This window comes from Vicugna pacos, chromosome 3, assembly GCF_048564905.1.
Source record: "Vicugna pacos chromosome 3, VicPac4, whole genome shotgun sequence".
Classification (NCBI taxonomy): Eukaryota; Metazoa; Chordata; class Mammalia; order Artiodactyla; family Camelidae; genus Vicugna; species Vicugna pacos.
This window is the reverse complement of record NC_132989.1, coordinates 98,360,195-98,384,947: the sequence shown is the minus strand read 5'-3', so window position 1 is coordinate 98,384,947 and position 24,753 is coordinate 98,360,195. Positions and strand designations below refer to the sequence as shown.

Here is a 24,753-nt window from a genome sequence, read left to right as displayed (position 1 = left end):
TTTTTCAGAGACCAGCAGGAGCTTCGGTGCCCTGAAGAACTTCCCTTCTGCGGGGGCCAGGGGCATTTGGGTGTAGAAATAGAGTACTGTCAGTGAGGTCTAGCTGGGGAGGCTAAAAGGAAGGCAGCCTAAGATGTGAAAATAGTAGAGAAGGAAAAAAATCCCTTGTTGGAGTTCAAAATCTTGATCCTCTTCCTACTGTGTGTTTTGGAAACGAGAGCGGCTCTCAACTGCCAGGAGACAACGGCGCCTCACGGTCTGTGGTGAACCACCATCTCGTTTAGTGGGTGTGTCACGTGTCAGCATAGCCGGTGGCGGGTGGGTGTGGGGACGTGCAAGAGAGGGAGGGAGTGTGTGTGCATGTGCGCGCCGTGCCTGGGGTCCTCCCTGTTACACAGTGATGACTCAGCCAGCCCAGGTCAGGGAGGCTGCAGAGACGACGGGTGAGGTAGGGGTGATGTGCATGTTTGTCCCCAGCAGAGCTTGGGGCTCCATCACCCTGCCCAGGAGTTCCTCAGTGACATCACCCTCAGCCCCGTTGCAGCCAGGTGGACGTCTCAGGACCAAGTTGGAGGCAGGCTCAGTGTCTGGGGAACTCGAGGAGTGTTCTTCGAGTCCTGGTGCCATCAGCCAGAGGGCTCAAGAAGAGTCACTGGCATCTTGTCCCCAGGCCCACAATGAAGCAGGGATGGGGAGGAGGGTGTGGCAACAGGGACACCTGTAGGTGCTTGGAGACTCTTGAGTTCTGAAAGACCTGGTTTGGGCCTCTGGATTGGGCCCTTGCTTTTGGTGTGTCACCTTCTACAGATAAGAGAGCTGAGTCTCAAAGCGGTTGAGTATTTTTCTCAACATGAGTTGCCAGAATCACTGTGGAGGACGTTTGACCCGACCAACACGGTTTAAAAGTGCCCACGTTTCAGAGGCAGTTGCTGTTGGAGATAACTCGTGTTGAATCCACGCAAGGGCAACTTGAGAGTTGGAGCTCGGAGAAAAAGCAGAGCAAAGAACTTGCACGGGGTCTGGTTAAAGCTCCTCCAGACCCGTGTCTGGAGGCAGGTCTGTGGCCTGCCCAGAAAGACCCATTGGGAGCAGCAGAGTCGAGGGGAGATCAGGAAGTCGTAGGAGAGCCGCGCTGTCAGACTGTTTGAGTTAGTTCAGTTAGGGCCAAGATGAGAGAGGGCTTGCTGCCGCCATGGCCGAGGATGCCCGGCGTTGAGGTGATTTCCTAACCGACCTGCTGAGGGAATCTAACACTGTTTATAGCCCAGAAATACCTACTTCTAACCAGGCTCCCAGGAACCAGGAAGCACAGGCTAGTGAAGATTTTTTTAAAAGAAACTCTTTTTTTTCCTCTTCAGAGTGTTCTTTCTCTTGTCTTCTCTTCTTATTTTCTGCCTTTTCTTTTCCTCCCAGGATTCACCTTTTCTTTTCTTTTTTTTGTTTCCTTTTCTCTCTCCTTGCCCTGAGTATTGTCTAGAATAGATCTATACAAGAAATCTCTCTGCAGTGATGGAAATGTGTTACACCTGTGTTGCCCAATAGGGCAGCCACCTGTGTCTATAAGGCACATGAAACGTGGCCAGTGGGACTGAGGAGTGCATTTTCTATTTGAATTCATCTTAACTTAAATATAGATAGCCACAGGTGGCTCGTGGCTGCCATATTGGACAACAGAGGTCTGGAAAGTGCGGTGGGACCCCTGAAACTCTTCAAGAGAACAGTGAAGCGTGCGGGCCTCTGGTTCCCCTTGGTTCCCAAAGGAAAGATGAAATGAGGTGCTGCTGGAGACTGGAGCTCAGGGGAGGAGTTTCCTTATGAGTCTACACATGAACCTATGTATTCGCGGGTTGAAAACCCATGGGCTGTGTCTGGGCATCTCCATGATGGTTTCGGTAAGGGTAATAACCTTGCCAAGCCAACATCATCTTTTTAATGAATCAGAGTCTGGGAGGCCAAAGTGGCTGACACATAATTTTGTAAAACTGCAAATATAATTGTTCTAAGCTGCCAGAAATACCAAAATATTATTAGCAGACATCTCTTTTCTACCTTTGAATGTAAACTATACTAATTAAGGGTAAAAACTATTTTCCGGTGTCTCTTTTCTCATATTAAACATGAAATGACTTTTTAAAAAATTTATGTGAGACTATCTGTGTCATTTGAGAAATGTACATTCCAGGAAGAATAGCCGGGAGCTAGGCTGTAGCAGAGTTTTAGCACTTCATTCATTCACTCTCTTGTTTGTGTTATAAATAGTGCCCCCTGCTTACACACATGTACATGGCGGGTGAGGAGCAGGAAAAAGCAGTTGAGGTTTTTGAGCCGCTGCGTGCCAGAGAGGGAAAGTGTGGCTTGTGGGAAAGTATTTTATTTTCCAAATGTGAGGGATTAGAACTGAAGCTCCTGCAGTTTCTCAGCGGGATTTTTTTTTAATATAGAATAACAGTTGTCTGGGTTTGTGGTTTGAGTTTTAGAAAAAACAAAGGCTTACTAAGTTTTGAGTGAGTGAATTAAGCTTAAAATGGTGAGATACTTTCTAACCATGATTATGAATTTGGGATGGGGGCACGGGTGACTTCCAAGGGAGAACCTGACCAGAGGATGATCATTCTGCATCTGTGAGGCCCCTTGGTTTCCGGTTCCTAACTCCACTCGCGGAAGCAAGAAGTAGGGTGTGCGGAGTGGGGTTGAGAGAAGAGCAGCACCAGGTGGTCTCCAAGCAGTTCTTGATGTGGAGGAAGAAGGCACGGGGGTCAATCGAAGGAGGGGCTACTCCCTCAATGTTCTTTATAGTAAACTTTACTTAAGCCTCTGGACCAGATAGAGGCCCGAGCAAAACGGTTAACACAAAAGACCACTGAGATTTTCCACAGCAGGATAAGTGAGCCCGTCCCTGACCCTGCCATGTGCTGGCTTTTAGGAATACCACATTGTGAAGAAGTCCACCCGCTCGCTAAGCGCTACTCAGGTGGAATCTCCTTGGAGACTCATTCGGCCATCAGTCATCTCTATTATTGGGCTGTACAAAGAAAAAGGCAAGGTGAGCGCTTTTCTGTGCACCATTTTACTCTCCAGGTAAACGTTAGCATATATTTGTGAAATGCTTACTCTTTAGTGTTGTTGCTTTTTCACGAAAAAAAAAAAAGAAGTATGAAGAAGAACAAATTAAGTGGCCTTTGGATAGATTTGAGTGGATTCCCTGGCATGCTGTCCTGTGGCCTCCAAGTGACTTTGTCCTACCTTTTTTGCCCTTATGATTTAAGGAGTCACCACCTGCCAGCTAGGGCAGAATCAAAGATGAAGTGAAGGCCCCAACTTTTACCATTATTGAAAGAAAATCAGGCCCTGCAGCTTCAGGGAAGACTCTCAGCTATCCTTTTGAATGAATCTCATGGTATTGCCATTATCATAAGAAGAAGAATACAAATAATTTGATATTACACAAATATCAAAATGCTTATTTTGGTATTATACAAACTGGAAAGACTGAAACAAAAGAATAAAACAAATATGGCACCTGCATAGCATGAAATGACTTTCATGAGCGGTTAGTTGATGTGTGTGAAATTGGCATCTTTGGAGGTCATAGGTTGTCAAACATTGGCAACTTCATTTGTTTACCTAAAACTTTCTCCTTTTAATGTAATGCATAGCTAGCATAATGCAAATGGATCTGAGGAGGGAAATGGTGAAGGGAACACAAAGTTGACTTTACAGCTGGTTAGCTTAACTCCAAACCTGGTTGGGAAGGACAGTTAAATACTACAATGGGAAGGGCGCCTTCAGTGAAATAGAGCCCCAGGGACTGATGCCCTCAGTTAAATACTTCAGTAACAACCTGGACCCCCATCTGGTTTGCGTGTAGGGCCTTGGCTTTAGCATTGCTGGTGGTCGAGACTGCATTCGAGGACAGATGGGGATTTTTGTCAAGACCATTTTTCCAAATGGGTCAGCTGCAGAGGATGGAAGACTTAAAGAAGGTAGGAGAAACTTCTTGGCGGTCCCCCTGGGCACTGAGCTCTGATTTAGGAGAATCTGTTCCCTTGCAAGGTGTGAAGCAAATAGCACAGCAGCTAAGGCTGTGGGCTTGGTAGTCAAGTAGATCTGGGCTGAATTCAGCACTTTCCAATCATGACCTTGTACAATTGATGTAACCTGGGATATTAATACCCACCTTTAAGGGTTGTGAGGATTAAATGAGACATTGTGTGAGAAGTGGCTTGATATTTTTATTTAGGTATTTAAATGTCTCTCTTGTCCCCTTGGTCCTTGATTGTGTTCCTTGCCTTGAAAATTTCCTGAGAGCGTATAGTGCATTCTTGCCTCGGGGCTGGAGTACATAAACATCCTTCACATCCTCCATAGCGCCTCCCATTTTGCTGCATGTAAAGATACTAAACAAGCATTTTTTTGCTCCTGACTTGAGATAAAATTGATAATTGTGTAAGTTGAAGGTGTACACGATGATCTGATACACATATATTGCAAAATGATTGCCTAACAATGTTAGTTAACATGTCCATCACCTCACATAATGACCTTTTGTGTGCATGTGTGGTGAGGGCATTTAACATCTACTCTCTTAGCGCTTTTCAAGTACATAACACAGTATTGTTAATTCAGGGCACCATACTGTGCATTAGCTCCCAGAACTCTTGCATGAATCCTCATCTTTTTTCCCTTATTAATATCTTCCTGCACAGAATGATTAAGTCACACTGTATCTAGTTACCACAAAAAGTGCTATGGCTGTTCAGTTCACTTGGTCTGAGTATAGGTGCTGTTGTGTTTAACCAGCTTATTTTGGTAAAACTAAAAATAGTGAATTGGAGTCTCCCTTTTTGTAGGCAGAGCGACCCTAGAAGCCTGTGTGCTGCCGATAAGCCGTGACCAGGCTTAACATTTTGATGGTGGAATATTTCTTTCTGCCTCACAGGAAGGGTTAACTCCTGGGTGGTGTTTGTGTCCAGTTTCACAACAATGTAAAATTCTAGCAGAGCATTTTTATCATGAATGTGCCATGTGTTCACCTGATTGAAATTTATCCTGCAATGCTGGTAGAATGGAGCAAAATGGAGGGAAAAAATCGATAGTTAGAGGTTGATAGCACTTGCTTCTCCTAAATTCTGTATTTTCGTATGCATTCCTTTACAATAAATGTAAGTCATCAGAATGAATTTGCAACCTGTTGAATGATCTGTCTTTTAAGTAATCTTGTAGAAAGACTTTTAAGGGCATGAGCAATCATGTTAATGTGTCTATCCTTTTCCCAGGTGGAAACAAACACAAAACCTCACCTAGTTGAGTAATTAGTTATGCTGGGTGATTTTTAAACAGATTATTTCACTTATTTTACAACTTCTGTAATCGCAGCAAAGAGCAGGCACATACCAAACAGATGGGGTAATGCTGTCTTTTATAACTCATATACAGGACTCCTTGAATGGATACCCAGCGTGCCCCTGGGGTTGGCTGTCCACCAGAGGTGAAAATGTGTGTTCTTAGGCTGCTTTGCACTTTGTTATAGGTAAAGGGAGTTCCTCTTCTGTACTCCACTGCTGTGCAAGGCTCATCTGTCTTCTCTCTGGGGCATTTTTGTAGTGTTTTTGATGAACTGTTATTCCAAAAAAACAGACCATGTCACAAGAGTACAAACTGGAAACTAGCTCTGATAAGTCAACAGGATGTCCAAGTTCTTTTATGTCCTTGGCAGATACTATCAACAGCTTGAAAAATGACCTGATTGTGCCTTCTTGGGGTTGAAAATGAGTCCAGGATAGTTTGAGAGAAAAGAGAGAGAGAGAAAACAAGTTTGATATTAGTCTACAGTAATCTAGAAGCACACGGTACCTTGCCAGGCGTCTACACTGTATGCAGAATGAGATGGGGCTGTCATTCCTAGATACTACCTCCTAACTTTTTTGTCTCTGTCATTGAAACCACTTTGAACACACCACGATGATTCTCCAGGCTCAGGGAGCATGTCTTCCTGCAAACACAGGAGTGGCTTGTCGCACGTTATATGTGTTCATGCTTCCTTGCCAGTGGGTTTAAATTTTAGAAGAAAGACTATGGAAGAAAAGACTTGGGATTCAGGTTTCATAGTTTGATCTCTAAATGAAAGACATCTATTATCACACTTGGCAGTGGCTAAAGAATAAAATCTTGATGCCTCCTAAAGTTGTTTTAATTCAAGATGGAGATACAGAATTACTGTAAAATTATATGCATTGTCATTTATTGTCCCATTCTGTGACATTCCTGGGAGCTAAGCAAATGAAAGTAGGCTGGAACAGTAAAATTCATTTTATAGAGTTGTAAATCAGAGACCATATGGTATCTTATTCTGGTATTGACCAAGCAGTTAGATTCCAGTAAACGAAAGCTTGATGTTAATATAATTCTCAAATTTGGTCACTAGGGGATGAAATCCTAGATGTAAATGGAATACCAATCAAGGGCTTGACATTTCAAGAAGCCATTCATACCTTTAAGGTAACAACATTCTTATTGATCTCCTTTATCTTTGTTTTTCTTTATTTCCTTCTGGTTGGGGTTTGGTGTTTTTTTTTTTTAACTGTTTGATACAGGATAGTCTGAATGTTTTAGCCTGCTTTCTCCTTGTTTTCGCAGCAAATCCGGAGTGGATTATTTGTGTTAACGGTACGCACAAAGCTCGTGAGCCCGAGCCTCACACCCTGCTCGACACCCACACACATGAGCAGATCTAGCTCCCCAAGCTTCAACGCCAGTGGGGCACCCTCGGCGGGAGGCGCTGATGAAGGCGGTTCTTCGTCCCTGGGTCGAAAGGCCCCGGGGCCCAAGGACAGAATTGTCATGGAAGTAACCCTCAACAAAGGTGATACCCGCTCGTCCTCGCTTTCCTTACATTCTCTCAAATAACAATGTGTAATGTGTTCTTAGGTTAGCTTTTTATATTTTCCTATGAATTGGCCCTTTGGAACAATCTGCTATCAACAATGTAGGGCATTCTCTAAGTGGACCGTGGGATCAAAAGTGAAGATTTTAGTCATCTTACCAAAGTGAAGGTGTTGGGCTGCACCCTGCAGGCCTACAAGGTGTGTACTCACCCAGCGCCAAGACCAAGAAAGAGCCCGGAGTCAGTGACAGAGACATCAATGGGTTAGTGGGTGGGGGGAGCTTACATGTCTTAAGTAAGTTCCTAGAGCAACACCCCACTGTGTGCAGTGGACCGAGAGCAGGACGTCGTGGTGGTCTTGGCTCCTGCGGGCAGGGGAAGGTTAGCAGTTATAGAGGGAACTGACGTCAGGTTGGCTCATTTGTTACCAGGGAAACCAGCAGAGGGACACACCCCTCACCGCCTGTTTGATAAGAACAATCACTAGCTGAGTCCTGGGGTGAATAGGTAGGAAGGTCAGTCATGTGAGCTGGGTGCACGTGAAACAGACACTGGTGGACCCAGCAGGGGATTTACAGAGAGCAAGAGAACATCCATCTTGAGTGGCCTAACCATACAGAAGGGAAGTTACCAGTAGCACAAAGTCCTTTAACAGCTCTCTCCAGATGAGTCACTATGTGTTAGAGACTCATGTTAAAAAACGTCACTAACTAGCGTAATTCTAGAGCTAGCATTTTAAAGAACGAAGAATATGGTTAAGACTACAGTTAACACCAGTAATTAAAAGTCATGGGTGACAACAAATCCCACTGCTTTTAATCTTGGTTTCCCGGTCCTCCCCACCTACTGTAGGAACATGATGAGCAATTAAATAACCAAGAGATTTGTTGCTAAAAGAGAGGCAAAAAACAAAACAAAAACAAAAACACAAACCCTGAAGTGTACATCCAGAATAAACAAATGTTCCTTGGACTCTGCTTGTCTCCAAAAACAGATTTGAAGGGGGCTCTTTAGACAAAGCAGAGGGTGGGCCACTGACTAGTCCACAGTCCATAGTTAGCCCCTGGTTCTGCCATGGGTTCATTGCATTAACAGAATATGGCCATGTTGACAAAGGCAGAATTTATATTCTGAGTCTCGTCCAAAAATAAATGGTTAATGGTCTAAGTATACATTAATGCGGTTTTAAATCACTCACACTGCTTTTCTTTTCTTTTTAAATTTTGTTTTCTTTGACTGATACCTCCCACAGAGCCCAGAGTTGGATTAGGCATTGGAGCCTGCTGCCTGGCCTTAGAAAACAGCCCTCCAGGCATCTACATTCACAGCCTTGCCCCAGGATCTGTGGCCAAGATGGAGAGTAATCTGAGGTTCGTTGTAAACCTGAAAGTATGGGGTTCCATTGTGTTTGCGAATATGTGAATATATACACATGTAAAATACCTGCCCTATTACATTCCTTTGTGAGATTCTAAATGTCTGTATTATTTGCAGTAATAGGGCTGGGATTACAATTAAAATCATCTCCAAAGATGAAAAGCGAATATAAATGAGATCTGATTGAATTCGAGAACTCTTGATGTTGGCTTTCCCTACCTGTTTTGTTCTATTTGGACCCAGAAGTTCAGTTTCAGAAACTTGACACCATACAACTTAAGATAGATAGATATATTTATCCAAATATTTTCTTTCACTTTTATATTCATTTATGTAAAATTCATATGAGATGCTGGGAACTGCTCAAAATGGTTCAGAATCACTGGATACAAGAAGGTCCTGAAATTATGCCCTTGAACAAGAGGCCTTTATTATTAAGTATAATCTCCTGAACCTTTCCTGTTGTTTCATTCCTTTCTGAGTGGTGATGTCTAGATGTTTATTGTCTGAAATCACTGCGTGTCCGATTTCTCAGTCCAGCCAGTTGAGTTGAAGCGTGGGTGTTCTGTTTACACAAGAGAGGTCTAGGTGTTCTATTATATAGTAATTGCAATGGGTCTGTGCCCACCTAAACTTCACAAGAATGTACATGTATTACGCAAAGCTCTCTGTGCAAACAGTATCATCTTTCTCCCTGCTAAGCTTCGTAGTCCTTGAGCAGTTGAGGAATTCTCAAAATGACATTCCTTGAGGTTGCCATTTTGAGGCCTTGTTAATAGATTATATTATGTTTTTAGTTAATCATCAGAGTGAATTTCCAAATGAAAAACAAAATTTAGCAAATCATCCGAAGTACATTAAAGAAAATATACTTTTAGAACCCAAGGAAAAAAAATCCTTTAATGACATCCCAAGATGATGTTTCTTTCTTGAATGGTCCCATATGTCTGGAGCCTGCCAAATGAACATTCTTCAAACCCCACATAAAGAGTCTTTGTTCTCTTGTCCTGAGTTCTCTCCCTATACTTTCGAGTCAGAATGGGCATCTTGTCCCCAATTTCTCATTTGTTCAAATTTGAAACGTTTTTACAAATTCTTGGATAACCTTTGAGCTTCAGATATTTCCTCCTCAAATTATATTCCAATAACCAATTCAAGATGGTAGGAAAAAAGAAACTGATGGTGGTGAAGGCTCTATCACTTGATAGTCAGAAAGTAGGCAGACCTGAGTTCAACAGTGGGTGGCCATTCCGCGCTTGTGGCCTTATTTACAGAATGGGAATAATAATACCTATTCAAAGCATTGTTACGTAAATTTATCCGTATAGTGCCTGGCAGACGCGATGTGCTCAAGAAATGGGAGCCTCAGTGTTGTCCTTACTATCAATTTTATTTAACTTTACTGCTGCTGAAAATGCAGATAGATACGCATAATGGCTTTGCCAATTCAAAATCTAATATGTGTACGTGAGTGTATTGCTTTTGTGTATGTATGCAGAGATGAAAGCATGTTATTTGCTTGTTCAGAGTATTCAGAAAAGGTTGCATATTATAAACCTCTCCTAGAAGGAAATCCTGTAAAAAGCTACCCGTTACCACAGACTGTTGCTTATGTTGCCCTCCCTAGCCGTGGAGATCAAATCCTGGAAGTGAACTCAGTCAACGTTCGCCATGCTGCTTTAAGCAAAGTCCACGCCATCCTGAGCAAATGCCCCCCAGGACCTGTTCGCCTGGTAATCGGCCGGCACCCTAATCCAAAGGTGAAAAGTTTTGTGCTATTCTGAGTCTGAAGACAGCTATTTGTCCAGTAGCCATGACACATATGTCCTTCTGACAGTGCATACTCTTTGGTGAGACAGTTCACCCTACTGGGGTTGGGAATCAGCCTGTGACCACACAGTGACCGGGTAACTAATAGGCATGGGAAGTGAATTATGGATCTCCTTCATCTTCACACTTGGAAAAATTTGTGAGAAAATGTTGACATGGGGAGGGTATAGTTCAGTGGTAGAGCACATGCTTAGTATATACACAAGGTCCTGGGTTCGATCCCCATAACTCCATTAAATAAAATAGTCAATCGAATTACCTCTCCCCCTCCCCCAAGGAAAAAAAAATGTTGACAATATTATTGGTGAATTTAAAATGTGTGTAAAAGGTGCACAAGGTCGGAGTGCTGGCTTCTGAGTAACCCCTAGCTGGCTGTTTGATCTCTGGTGAGATTCTTAACCTCTTTGAGGTCCTGCATCAAGAAAATCTAAGGGCGTTGAGCTAAATGATCTGTCCAGACCATCCTTGAACTCGGCAGAATACTCCTTATGAGCCCGCTCGTTTTTCTTCAGCATCAGTATCACACTGTCGACCCACACCAGACTTGCAGGTACATTGCGGCCCCTGCGTTGTTGGCCTCTGCTTTACTTGGCCTTCTACACTTATGCAATTGCTTTTAGTTTTTTAAACTAACCACAGGACCTTCAGCGAGTTCAGCTTAACCCACTGCAAGCACTCTTTTTTTGTTGTCCTTGTTTTTGAGTACTCCATCTTTTCAAATCAGCTTGCCTCTAACATGGTAATCAGGTTGCATTTTATAAAATTTGACCTTTCAGCAACTCAAAATACTCATTAAGAGCATTAGCTCTTCCCACGCCTGTCATATGGCCATCCATATATATGCCAAATATAGCATTATTTGATTATATCCTAAATGGTTGCAGGCTGCTGTGCTGGATGGACTTGTGTGCCATTTTAAGAGGGAGAAGTGTGTGCCGGGAGACCTGGTGGGTCCTCCCACATGCCACATCTGAGATTTCTTTAGTGTATTAACTTTATGGGGTCGTTTTCATTGTCTTAGTGGTGTTCGTTTGTTGTCTGCTTCCCCCACATAAGCGCTATCCAGCCACGACTCCGTGCCTTGATTTGGGAAGGGGATGTCAGTCATGGTATTTGGACAGAGGTTGCCATTTAATTGATTCAGACTCAGCCTCACTACTTTTTTCCTTGAGACTGTCTTCTCTTGTCCGCATGCATTCTCAAAACTGTCTTATTTTAAAACTTCTTGGATAAATATGGCATTAATAGAAAATCAAGTCCCACTTCTACCTTTTCCCATTTTTTACTACTCGTCACTGCCCATTTTTCTCCTTTCTGTTCCGTGGCTCCCCTAGAATCTGTTCTACCTTGTTCCCCTACTGACCCTGTGGCCCTCTCTGGGTCACTTTCACACCGCGTCGCCTCCTGGTCTCAGCTCCTCCCTCCAGGGTCCTCTCTTGGATTCCACCACCCGCATGGCCACACTCGTCTCACCTTAGGGAGTAGTCCAACAATCTGTGGCTGACCCAGCACAGCCTCTGCAACGTTACAGAAAATTAAGTTCTCCGTGGTTTGCAGTCTTTGGCCTCAAGACAGGCCTGACTTCAAAATCCATTCCAGCCTAACACAGGTCATGATTTGTTCGGAGGTCTGCCTAAGCTCAGCCCAGGGTATCTGCCTAATTTGCCAACACAATCAAACATCAAAATGGCGTTTCAGCGCAAAGCATAACAATCTCGATGGACTGGTGGTCTGGGATCTTGTGGAACACGTCGGTGACTCATGTTTCTAGCGCAGTAAAAGGGTCACCAGGATGGTGTTTGAAGACAGGTCCAGCGAAACCCAATTTTGGTATTTGAGTGGATTTCACGTTTCCTCCTAGGTAAACACGGTGTTCTTGGTTGTAACATCACACGATATTTTCCTTTTGGTCAAGATTCCATTTTACGTTTAATGTATTTCTGTCCCACTTACCCTAGCATTTCATGCCAGTAGTCCATTTTGATACTAAATGTATGTGCTTCCTTCGTTTTCATGTTGTTCCAAGAGAAATACCACAAGGATTTTCTTCTCTTCTGTTTCTCATAATGACTGGAGTGGTGGCTGCCCAACTGGGATATTCAAACCCTGGAGGTCTAGACGAGCTGATTTGGACCTGTTTGGGTAGCAGCTTCTAGCTTATGTTTAAGCAGAAGGAAGTCATAGAGGCCCAGTGTTAACTGGTCCTGGGGCTTCCAGCACGATTAGTTATCCAGGACATCTTTCACTTGTTTCAAGCCCCAACCATTTTTCTCCCACTCAGAAAAACCATCACCAACTTTGAAAGATTTGCAGCCACTGTGTTTAAGCTGGTGTTTTCACTGGCTCATTTATACAAAATGACTCTCTGCTTTCTGAAGGTATGTGTGGGTGTGTGTGTGGTTGGGGGGGTGCCCGTGTGCGTGTGTGTATGTATTTTATTTCCTGTGAAGTCTGCTAGAAAATGTTACCCAAACGCCGTGACGTGATAATGGTTCATCTGTTAGGTTAAAGTGTAATGCTGAATCCTGTGCCGAAATATTAATTTCCTTTTCCAAATTACTCTGCTTATCCAAACGTATTTATGCTCAATGTTATTTTAGTACATGACATTACCATTCTACATTTAAAATATTTTCACCTTTAAAAAAGAAACTATACAAGTCATGTAGTTGTCTTTTAAAATACAGTTCAGCATATGTCAGGCTTTTAAAAAATCTTTCCATGAATGATTACAATTATGGATAACAACTGATGGGGGTGGGGAATCCATGAATTTACCATCATACCAATAAATATAGAAGGAAAAGAGAGTTATAAAATCACTATTTTGAAATCTTTATCATAATAACTAATTGAGGCAAGAATAACCAATTGAGTGAAAATGTATTGGGGAACAGGATAGTGACAGAATCTGAAAGGATCTCCTGACTTGACTCACTGATGACAACACCAACAGCATGTCCTGAGGAAAGCTCTGGTGAACTCCACCCGAATCAGGTGGTCTAGGTTGTCACCATTTATGAAACATGCTGACCCTGAGTGATACACTGAGAAGGAAATACATTGAGAAGGAAACACTTTTTGTAGTTTTTCTGCCCCAAATGCATAATCTAAATTTAAGCATGACAAATGGATTAGCCTGGTTTCTTTCAAATTATCCGTATCATGAAAGATAAAGGCTCAGAATTTTTTGGCTTAAAGAAAACTAAATAGACATAAGAACTAGATCCTGAACTGAATTCTGCAATCTCCACCCTCCCTACCAACCCCCTGCCTAAAACAATATTTTTTTCTATAAAGCATTATTATGCAAGAAGGTTGGTGACAGTTCGCTAAAGGTCCACCACAAGATAAGGAGCGGGCACCAGATGTAACTCGGTCACATCACTGCACACTGTTTAGTTCATTTGATATCTCCCCCCGTAGCAAAGGACACTGTTGATGAAAGAAACTGAGAGTTGATTTGCATTCTCGAGGAAAATCTTTATCTCATCTCAGGCTGGCCTCAAACTCTCGGTGAATTATTTCCAGTCTACAAACACACTTTGAATACAGTGTTTCTGAAGGATGATATTAAGACTGTGATGTATTAGACAGCCATTTGTATCAACTTTAAAGTTCCTGAATTTGATAATAGTAGCAGGGTTAAAGAGAATGTCCTTGTTTTTAGGAAATACATGGTAAAATATTTACAAGTGAAGGGTTGTGATGTCTGCAACTAACTCCCAAATGGTTTATAAAAAGTTACAGCTGCGTGTGTGTGTGAAGACAGTATGAGCATAAATGTGGCAGAATATTAAAAAATAGTGAGTCCAGGTGAAGGGTATACTATTCTTGGGCTACTCTTGCAAGTTTCACATAGGTTTGAAATTGTTTAAAGTTCAGGGAAAAAGAATTTAAAGTGAGCGGTCCGGCGAGAGGCAGGTATCAGCCATGTTGTTGGTAACCAGAGCTGGAAGCTTTGCTTCGTGAACTTGGGAAGCAATTGAAGGTCTTGTTTTGAACACATTGTTTGAAGCAATTTGTAACCCAGCCATGCTTCTTTCATTATTATTTTCATTTGGGCGGGGAGGTAATTAGGTTTGTTTGTTTATTTATTTATTCATTTATTTTAATGGAGGTGCTGGGGATTGAACCCAGGACCTCAAACCTGCTAAGCATGCCCTCTACCACTGAGCTATACCCTCTCCCTCCAGCCATACTTCTTACATGCCCTGCATTAGTGCATCAGGGGGTGGTCATAATCTTTGACCCTGCAGTTTTCCTCTGTCTGCGTTCCAGCCTCTGACGCTGGTCCTAGCTACTTTTATTGGGGGGGGGGGGGGGAAATAAAGGAATAAAACCATCTAATTTGTGGTTTCTGCTGACAATCAGGTTTCTGAGCAGGAAATGGATGAAGTGATTGCACGCAGCACTTATCAGGAGAGCAAAGAGGCCAGTTCCTCTCCTGGCTCAGGTACTGTAATTGCACATCTTCATTCAACATTCAGAAGAGTTTCTCATTAAGTTCCCCACGGGGGCACTCCCCTGCGCAGTATTACTGGAGTCTTGGTAATTATCAGGTTTGGCAGAAGTAGCTGTCAGAGATTCCATGCTTTCTCTTAGCCGCTGATTTTGATTTCTGCAGTTACTGAATGTGCTCTATTAAAGTTCAACCATGCATGCTTCTTATACGGCTTTAAGATACTTTGCCAAAATGAGTTAGCAGCATTTCAGGTGTTTCTGTACAAACCATCTGAAATGTTCTAGGTGGAAGTGAAGTGCTACCAAAAAGACCAGTCATTTTGGTAGACACAGAGTACAGTCCATCTGAAAACCTGGGATTTCTTTACATGAATTAAAAGTTTCAACTTAAGAAGGGTAACAGAGGCTGCAAAAATCATGATTTTTCCCCCACCTTCTTAAGTGGGAAGTTCAGGCAGAGAAGGATTGAGTTAGTAAGAATTTCAGATGAATTTAAAATATGAAACTTTGCATAAAGCTTGCAGAGTAATGTTTCCTGTAGCAAGGAAACCCAGAGGGACTTGGCAAACGTGTCTGAGCTCGAGATGTTACTGATGTTAAGACTGACGTTGGGAGGAACCTGAGACACGAGTTACTGATTGTCAGAGGAAAAGGAAGGCATACAATTTTTTGGCAACCATGAAATCCCCTAATTATTTGCATCCATAATTAATATATTGAAAGTGAGCACAGCCATAATGGGCTCTTTATTCAACCATCTCATTCTCCTGACCTGCCTGAATGCTGTCCTCTCATAATCCCAACATATCCACTCGATCATTTATAAAAGATTTCATTAAGCCATGATCCTCATGCCCAAGAACTTTTTGCTTGTGGAATATAATTTAAAATCTCAATGCTGAGTCTTTTTGTCCTTCAGCTGAAAACTAAAATAGATATTCAGTCCCCTCCTTGGTTTCTTCATGAGTTTTGGAGGTGGTGTTCCTTTGTTTATTCATCCTTCAATCCATTTCCCAAATACCACTGAACACTTCCCAGAGCCTGGTGCTGAGCATTGCGGGGCCAGATCAGTGACAGGTAAAAGGTTGAGGAAAAATGAGGTGCATCCACTTATAATTAAACTATATTATGCATATGGAGATTCGTGAACAGATAGTATAAAGTACTTTTGAAATTCAGAGGAAGTTTCTTCCAACGGGATCATCATGGAGGCAGCAGCATCTGGATTAGGTCTTGGCATGAGCAGAATCCAGAGAGGCAGGCTGGGATGGGAATCTGGTACCTGAGTAGACTGCACGCATGCCTGTACCCACGCACGCGGCCCATCGCTGCCTGTCAAGCCAAGAAGATTTTGTTTAATATGCTTGGCTCCTTTTCCAGTTAAGGAGGTAAGCCTCTTTAGAAGGACTTAAGCTTCATTGTTTTGACAACATAGTGTATTTTTTCCTCCAACAGGTACCCCCTTGAAGAGTCCTTCTCTTGCAAAAAAGGTGAGTCAAGGCACACTGCTGCCTCGCTCAGCCGGCCCACGACCCAATTCCTGGAGCCCATAAGTCAAACAGCAGGGCTCGGCCTGTATTTCTGTCCGTGAGTCATTTTGGCCACTTTACACAGGAAAACAGCAACAGTGCTTATTTGAGAACAAGTATACAAATGTGAGTTTCTTTTATTAAATACTCATCCAGGAAAAGAACAGAGCAACAACATTTTAAAAAACTGAGCTACAGTTTGAAAAAGAGCTGCTCCAATATAAAGGGGGCCCCGGGTCAGTCTGGGGGGAACCTGCAACTTGAGGGAGAGCGTGGTATCTTTCTCAGCTGGCTGTTCCCAACTCCCAGTGGATCGGAGGACAGGATTCAAACTCTCCTGCTGTTTTGTTTCATCCATCGGCTGAACCAGTGGCTTGGAATTCCATTCTACTTCCTCTCTCTTCCCTCAGTGTTTTTCCTGGGGTGGTTGGTGTACTGCTGCTGTGGCTTTTCTGATCATAGCCAAAAAAAATTTCTTAAAAACATTGTCTGGCAACCACTGCCTTTTAATTCATTCATTATTTAATTTAGCCATCCTAAAGTAAGTGGAAGTGGGTGTTTACTATCACAGCTGTTTTGAGCGACTGTAGGTTGGAACAAAGTGTTCCCAGAAAGGATAGGACATAATTACTGTTTAAAATAATCCGCATCTGACCCACCTTTTTTCTCATCCAACACTGTCGTCTTCAACAGGACTCCCTGACCTCTGACTCTGAGCTCTCCCAGTACTTTGCGCAAGATGTCCCAGGCCTGTTGTCAGACTTCGTGGTGGCTGGCTCTGAGGATGAGGATCCCCCGGGAAGCGGCTGCAGCACCTCCGTGGATGGCAGCCCGCTGCCCGGCACCTCCCGTAAGCAAGGACTGTTTTCTGACTCCGGCCACGACGGAGCACATATCACAGTGCTAGGAAGTGGAAAGAGAACTGGGAACCGTGCCTCTCACTGAGTAGAAGCCACCTTTCCACCCCGGCTACCTTCAGAGTTTATTCTTGGGAAATCCCACTGTTAATGACCGGCCCCCCACTTCTGTACCCAGCATGTTGAAGGAGGCTAAACCCACCTTCATGTTACTTACACAGTGGAGTCTTGAAATTTGTGGCATCAGATTATGGCTGACAACCTGATGGCCTTATATTTTAGGGGAATCCTAGCCAAATTCCTCCCCTCACTGGGTCCTAACTTCGTTGTCTTTAGAAGGAAGCAAGTGAAAAAGTCAGAACTTGTAAGAGGCAAATGTTACCAAACGAGCTTTTAAATGAAACCGCATTGATTATTTCTCAGTATAATCTGAAATAATGATCCGACGGACACCAGATTGATCTCCCACTTTGCTGGGTGGTTTCCTTTCGTTCATTTCTAATGGCTGAAGAAGCAAATCCACCCCCATCTCCGGCAAGGCAGACGGGGACCTTCCCTCTCACTTGGAGCAACTGATGTGCTTCCTCTAGTCTCTGATGGGAGCACTGCAGGGCGGAAGCCCGTGTAATATTTCACTACATTTAACAAGATGCAAAGAGTTTGCAGAGCAGCCCACACTCTCCTTCCCTTCCCAGGTTGGAGTTTATAAATCATGTGTAATCTCAGGCTTCAGTGCCCTGTGCTCTTGGAGCGTATGCACCCATGAATCAAGCCCCCCTTTTGCAGATGAAGGAAGGACCTCAGGTGACAGGAAGGCCCAGGTGTGCGGGACTCGGTGGTCCCTGGGCAGCCTCCCACCAAGCAGTTCTCAGCAGCAGCATTCGGCTTGAACCCAGCAATGTGTTAGATGTCACGGATGTTGACAAGTTATCCATTTCTGTCTCTAAGCAGCACACATGTTTAAGTTAAACAATCCAGAGATTGAGGTTAAAAAAAAAAAGATGAAAACACAAAAAGGGAGGCCAGTAGGAAGAGGAGAGAGGGAAGCTGGCTGTCCGCTCTGTGCTGATCCCCAGAAACCATATCATTCAAGCCTGGTGTCTAGAGGCCAGAAGGTGTGTAGCTGGCATTTGTGAACGTGGAAACGCTTGTGTGTGATGAGAAGGCTTAGATTAAAATCCACACCAGCCGGAAGCTATTTCATTTGACTTTTCTTTCCCCACCCCCCACCAGCTCACAAGGAACCAGGAAAAGCCAGGGCCAACAGCCTTGTGTGTCTGGGAAGCCAGCGGACCTCTGGGCTCTTCCACAAGCAGGTGACAATCGCCAGACAAGCCAGCCTCCCTGGGAGCCCACAGGTCCTCCGAAATCCTCTCCTGCGCCAGAGAAGGGTGGGCTGCTTCGAGGATGATGCCAGCGATGAGGAAGAGTTGGATGGCGAGGGGGACTGTATTTCCCTGCCAGGGACCCTCTCCGGTCCCAGCAGGCCTCTGACAGAGGACAACTCTACACGTGTCTTGACTGCCTCTTCCAAGGTTGTGGGTATCAACCAAGAGGAACAGCTCCAGAAGCCAGTCAGCAAGGCCTCCTCAGTGCCTCTCCTTGGCAGCTCGCCAGACTTACAGGAGAGCATCCCACGGGGCATGGGGGACACCCTTTCCAACCTGCTGGCCCCTTCAGAGCCCCGCAAGGGCAGTCCTGGCTGCTCGGGAAGGAAGGAACTGTCAGGATCAAAGAGTTCACCCAAACTGGCGTACAGAGCCGGGGCAGGCACCCCGGGGCTGGCGAGCATGGACAGCCCCAGTTCCCTCCAGCAGCATCAGGACAACCTGGGGTCCAGGCACAAACCGGTGGCCAGGGTCAGCCCACATCTCAAGAGGCTCGAGACCGAGGCCGGGCCCAGGAGCTCAGAAACAGCACACCTGACCGAGGGAGCCAGCGACCCATGTGGTTCAGACCCGAAAGCCCAGACCGCTTCCATCAGGGTGAGCGTGACTGGTTATCAGCCAGGCGGAAGTGCAGAGAAGGTAACTGCTCCCTCTCAGTTACTTGGGATCTAAGTGAGTCTTGAATGAGTGAGCATGGAGTGTGTTGTGAAGTGCAGGGTAATCCGCCCGAAAGAAAGGATAATGATTGAAGGGTTATCCTTCAACAGAGTCATTCATTTCAATACACAGACCGCTTGGGAGCCTGCTAACACCTGACCAGGGTGGTGGGGGGAAGTGCCCAGGTGCTGAGTCATAAGATCATGGGGCCTGAAGATACAACCACTCTCTTACCTGTGGTTACGGATGGAAGGGAAGTGCCAGGCCAGTGAATGAAAGCCCTGGGTCTGGTAACAGCTTCTCCACTGACTAGTTGGTGGTCCCGTGGGCAAGTTATTGAATCTTTCTGAACCGCAGTCGTCTGGGCCGTAAAATAGGGATGGTGCTGTCTGCCCTGATCATCTCGCAGAATCCAGATGACCATCAAACATAGGACACAATATACAAAGCTGAGCTTTCCCACCATTTCTAGATACCAGCAGGAAGCTCCAGTTACACAAATGTAGCGTTTTGTGGTGGCTAAGAACAGCGGTCAGCACCAGGCTTGAACAGTTAGCAACAACACAAACATGCTTCAAAATGAAATGTCATAGTAACAAGACAGGTAAACCAGGGTTTAACAAGTGACAGCCACTTGGGAAGTGACTTAATCATTCTTGTTGAATTTCATATTTCATTAAATATTCTTGTACACAATTTCCTGTTTATGGGTTTTAAACAAAACCTCCCTTAAGGGATTATTTCAGTTAAGTATAAATGCTCAACAAGAATAGTTCTGATAAAGAATCCCCAGGTCATTCAAATTCTAATATGCATTGACCAAGGGAAATGAAAAATAACAATGTTTGTTTGTTTTAACATGTTTATTACAACAGATACAATTCAGTGATTACCTCCAGCGGTCACGGTTCTGACTGATCCTTACTTTTTCAGACATTCTGCCGTGACGATGTATAATTACAGCCGCTCATGCCCTTGTATCACGCGGAATTAGCGGGCATGCGTTCACTTAGAAACGTATAATGCGCCACATTAAATGCAAGTCAGTATTACTCATGTTACTACTACTTGTTTACCAGTATGTTAGAATGGCCCAGAATTATCAAATTGCTCATTTTTTTTTAATTTCAATAACCTCCACTTTAGCAAAGAGAAAGAGAAACAAACACTGTTTACAAATCTCAACGTAAATAATTTCACTTAAAGCAAAGAATCTAAGATGACTTACAAAGCTATACAGGCAGACCTCGGAGCCACTGCAGGTTCGTTTCCAGACCACCGCAGTAAGGCAAGGGTCACAACAAAGTGAGTCACATGAATTTTTGGTTTCCCAGGGTATATAGAAGTTATGTTTATACTATACTGTGGTCTATTGTGCAGTAGTGTTGTGTCTTAATAAATAATGTACATACCTTAACTTAAATATATTTTATTGCTAGAAACTGCTAACCACTGGAGCCTCCAGTGAGTCGTAATCTTTTTGCAATAGTAACATCACAAATCACTGATCGTAGATCACCATAAAAATAATAATGAAGAAATTTGAAATATTGCAAGAAGTGTCAAAATGTGACAGACACAAAATATGACAAAAGTGAGGAAACGCTGTTGGAAGAATGGCACCAACAGACTTGCCTGATGCAAGGTTGTCACAAACCTTCAATTTGAAAAAAAACAAAAAAACAAAAAACAAACCTGCAGTATCTGCAAAGCGCAATAAAATGAGGTGTGCCTGTATTTATAAAGATGGGTGTTCAAGTGGTTTGTATAAACATACATAAAAAGAGAGCCAGAACATATAAAGTCACAATGGCTATTCTAGGCAGAAGGCTTAAAAAAAATAAACCTTCTAGAAAAAGTAGAAATGCACATCTTTTTTCTTCCTCCTAAAAAAACTGTGATTATCTCCAACTAGCACATGCGTTTTAGAATGTAATGTTCAGCTAATGGGTAAACCCCTTCCTTTTCAAAGTACCCCAGCAAGTTTTGAATAACTTTATAAAGCCAAACCAGGGGGCTTATTCATAATAATTTATATCTATTAAGATAAGAGCTCTTGTAATTGTGAATTAGTATTCCCAGTAAGAACTTGTAGTAGCATTTAAAACTTCTGGACAGAAGAAGTTCAGTTTTTCTCATAAAATTGTTAGTTCCAAAGTTTTATTTATATACATGAAAGACAACAGAATGCATTGCTATAAAGTATTTACCCTCAAATGTTGAAAGCTTAAAAATAAACCCAAAGTTTCTCTTTTGGTAAATGGATAATCTTCTACTGTTTTTATCTAATACTTTTAAAACTTGAGATGAAATTCACATAACATGAAATTAAACATTTTAAAGTGTACAGTTCAGTGGTACTTGCTGCATTCACAACACAGTACAGTCACCTCCTCTATCTCATTCCAAAGTCTCCTGCCGTGTTTTATATATTACCTTTATGCCTTGCCGGTTAATATGAAATTCACTGAGTTAAAAGCCCTGTGTATATTTCCCTCAGCAGATAAACTGGCATTTTACTAAATGATTCTTTTTTTTTTAATTGAAGTATAGTTGGTTCACTGTATTAATTTCTGGTGTACAGCATAGTGTTTCAGTTATACATATACAAATATTTACATTCCTTTTTTTTTTTTTTAACGAGAGGCTACAAGATGCTCTATCCCTTCCACCTCTTTGCTCTGCTGCCACCTTGGGGCCACTTTGTGTCTCCTGCACTCGGGGTAAATTTCAAATAAACCTGATTTAACTTTTTAGCAAGTTTGTTTTAAAAGTTTTTTTTTTTTACAGGAGGTATTAGATAGAAGAAAGGAAGATGAAGTACTTGGCACTTGGCTAATGTGAAATTTTGAGATGTTAAATGTTAATTTTATTTCTCCAGATGAGTCCTCTCCCTGACTCCCAAACTGAGGAGCTGGTTTTAGTCTTGGGCAGCACGATGCAATATTGTAACAATAACACCTTACACCTCTGTAGCCTTCTGTATGCTGCATGTTGTTTTTGTAACTATTATCTCATTTAACCATCTTTTATTTAAAACTCTATGGGTTTGACAGGGCAAGTCTTGCCATCCTCATCTTTTTAAAAATTTTTTATTATGGTAAAATAATATAAGATTTACCATCTTAACCCTTATAAAGTATGCAGTTCGGTGGTATTAATACATCCCTAATGTTGTATAACCATCATCACCATCCATCTCCAGAACTCTTTTTGTCTTATAAAATGGAAACTCTGTACCTATTAAACAGTAACTCCCCACCCCACAAACCCCTGGAAACCACCGTTCTATTTCTGTCTCTGTGATTTTGATTACTCTGTGCATGTGTACCTCATGTTAAGTGGAATCATTTAATTGTCTTTTTTGTGACTGGCTTATGGCACTCAGCATAATGTCCTCAAAGCTCATCCATGGTGTAGCCCGTGTCAGAATTTCCTTCCTTTTTAAGGCTGAATAATATTCCATTCCATGGAATAATTCCATGGAATTATACACATTCCATAATATGTGTATAATACATTTTGCATATCCTCTCATCCATTGATGGGTACTTGGGTTGCTTCCACATTTTAGCTATTGTGAATAATGCTGCTATGAACATGGCTGTATGCATATCTCTTTGAGACCCTGCTTTCAATTCTTTCAGCTGTATATCCAGGAGTGGGATTGCTGGATCATGTGGGAGTTCTGTTTTTATTTTTTTGAGGAGCCTCCATACTGTTTTCCATAGTGGCTGCACCGTATTACATTCCCACCAATGGCACATGGGGTTCTAATTTCTTTACATCCTCACTAACCCTTGTTACTTCTGTTTTCTTGATTTAGCCGTCCTAATGGGTGTGAAGTGATATCTCATTGTGGGTTTTTTTGCATTTTCCTAATCACCCACATCTTAAAGTGAAGAAGACTGAGGCTGAGAAAGAGGGACAAGACGATGAAATTTCTAGGGGACCTTAAGCCCAGAATCTGATCTTGTGGCTTCTAGTCCTGGGCTCCTTGAATTTTCCCAAATCAACTCTTTGCATATGATGTCTTAGGACACAGAAACCCTGAAAGCCTTTGACAGTGACTCACAGTTGTTCTTCTGCCAGGAATCTCTGGGAAAGCTGCCCACTGGGGATGGAGGAGTCCCCACCGATGGAGGGCCAGCTGGTGGCCTGCCCCACCCAGTTGCCAGCCACCCCACAGAGAACCTGCCTGAAGCTGCGCCGGGGCAGGAGCAACAGCCCAGGACAGGTAAGGTTATTTTATCAATGGTTACACTTCAGGATGAGAGGGTAGAAGTTACCATCATAAAAATGTGGAGAATTTTGAGGGGGAGAGAAACCTTACGATTCATGACAGTTAAACCCACCTGCATTCAACACCTTTACTAGATCATTGTGCCTAAACTCACAGTTTTAATTCCACGTCGCGTGCGTACATGTTCAGCCAGTCTTGACCCACTTTGTCACATGTACCTAGCGAATGAGGCACGGATGAAACAGGAGGATTCCCTACCCTTCAGCAACTCAGCACTCTGCTTACGTGAAATCAAATGGAAAATGGCAGGAAAAACCTCCACAGAGGACAAGAGGAAAAATAGTATTTTCTACTTCATGCATCCGTGGAAAATAATAGCCTAGGGGCCTGCTGCGGTCAGCAAGATGCTTCCGGGCGCGCAGGCCTGGCGCTGGCCTTGCAGGCTGTCCTCAGCCCCGGGTCCTGAGCGTCAGCACACTTACAGTTAGGAGGCTGCACCAGACCCTCTGGTCCTTCCCCACGGACGGCATCCGTGTAAAGGCTGCTGAGCTTTCTGCCCCGTGGTGCGCCATCCTCGGGCCAGCTTTCTTCCTGTTATGGGGCATTTGGCGGGTTTCCTAGCGAAAGGATATTTTGAAAGGTGACTGCCTCCATGTAATTTCATCTCCTTCTACGTTGTGCACTTTGCGTGAAAGTCAAGCCGCTAACAGCATTTTAGGGGTTGCTCAGCAAGGGGATTGGCCGGAAAAACGGCCTTACAGCCCCTGCTCCTGTCTCGCGGCTGCTTTTCCCCGTCATTGGCACTGCAGAAGCAGGAAAGTCACGCTGAAGGGAGCTCAGGAAGGTTGAGCAGAGAAGGCAGGAGGCCGTGGGTAGGAACTGTGTGCCCCCGGCCTTCCTCGGGGACCCGGGGAAGTTATGTCCTGTCTCTGTGGGTGTCTTGATGAGCCAGCCTTGTCGTGGTCTCTGCTCCCTCCCTCTCGTGCTCAGGGTTTAGGTAACTGTGGGCTATGGCGCCAGTGACCACAGACTCTGTGATCCTGGATACGCTGCTTAACCACTCTGTGCCTCGGTTCCCCACTGGTCCAATGCAGATGATCACAGTATTGAGAGGAAAATTAAGTGCATGGAAAACTTTTAGCACAGTGCTCAGTCCTAATAATTAGCTCTTAATTGTTGATGTAGGAACTTCAGTGGGGAAAAGGCATAGGCGGCTAGGATGATTTGCATGGGAGATGTGGAGTGAATGTAGCATTTGCGAGAGACATACTTCTCAAAGCAAGGGCTTTTGATTTGACTGAGTTTTTTACTCCAACCTCAGACCCAGGGTTTGTAAGAAAATACGAAAATTCTCGTGTGCTTTGTTATGTCAGCTTCTCCACCTGTTATAAGATGCCATGTGCCAGAGGTGGACAGATAAACCCAGGGGTATGTAGGCCTTTGGAAGAGGAACCCCCAGGACGGAGTGGCTCTCCGGAACCCAGCTCATGGAATGACTCTGTTTCCCACTATCTCCAGGCAGGCG

The 24,753-nt window shown here is 43.6% G+C and overlaps 1 protein-coding gene across 5 annotated transcripts in view; it reads left to right on the top strand.

Annotated features, from left to right (window-relative positions):
- PDZD2 (PDZ domain containing 2) overlaps positions 1-24,753 on the top strand; it is a 396,035-nt gene that overhangs the window by 350,422 nt on the left and 20,860 nt on the right. For all 5 annotated transcript variants that reach the window (XM_072958814.1, XM_031676863.2, XM_015235444.3 and 2 more), the window contains 11 exons: positions 2,924-3,043; positions 3,869-3,983; positions 6,425-6,498; positions 6,637-6,862; positions 8,136-8,253; positions 9,888-10,020; positions 14,465-14,546; positions 16,010-16,044; positions 16,777-16,933; positions 18,174-18,967; positions 23,078-23,222. In XM_072958814.1, the coding sequence (XP_072814915.1) occupies positions 2,924-3,043; positions 3,869-3,983; positions 6,425-6,498; positions 6,637-6,862; positions 8,136-8,253; positions 9,888-10,020; positions 14,465-14,546; positions 16,010-16,044; positions 16,777-16,933; positions 18,174-18,967; positions 23,078-23,222 (1,999 nt within the window). The remainder of the gene's footprint in view (positions 1-2,923; positions 3,044-3,868; positions 3,984-6,424; positions 6,499-6,636; positions 6,863-8,135; positions 8,254-9,887; positions 10,021-14,464; positions 14,547-16,009; positions 16,045-16,776; positions 16,934-18,173; positions 18,968-23,077; positions 23,223-24,753) is intronic.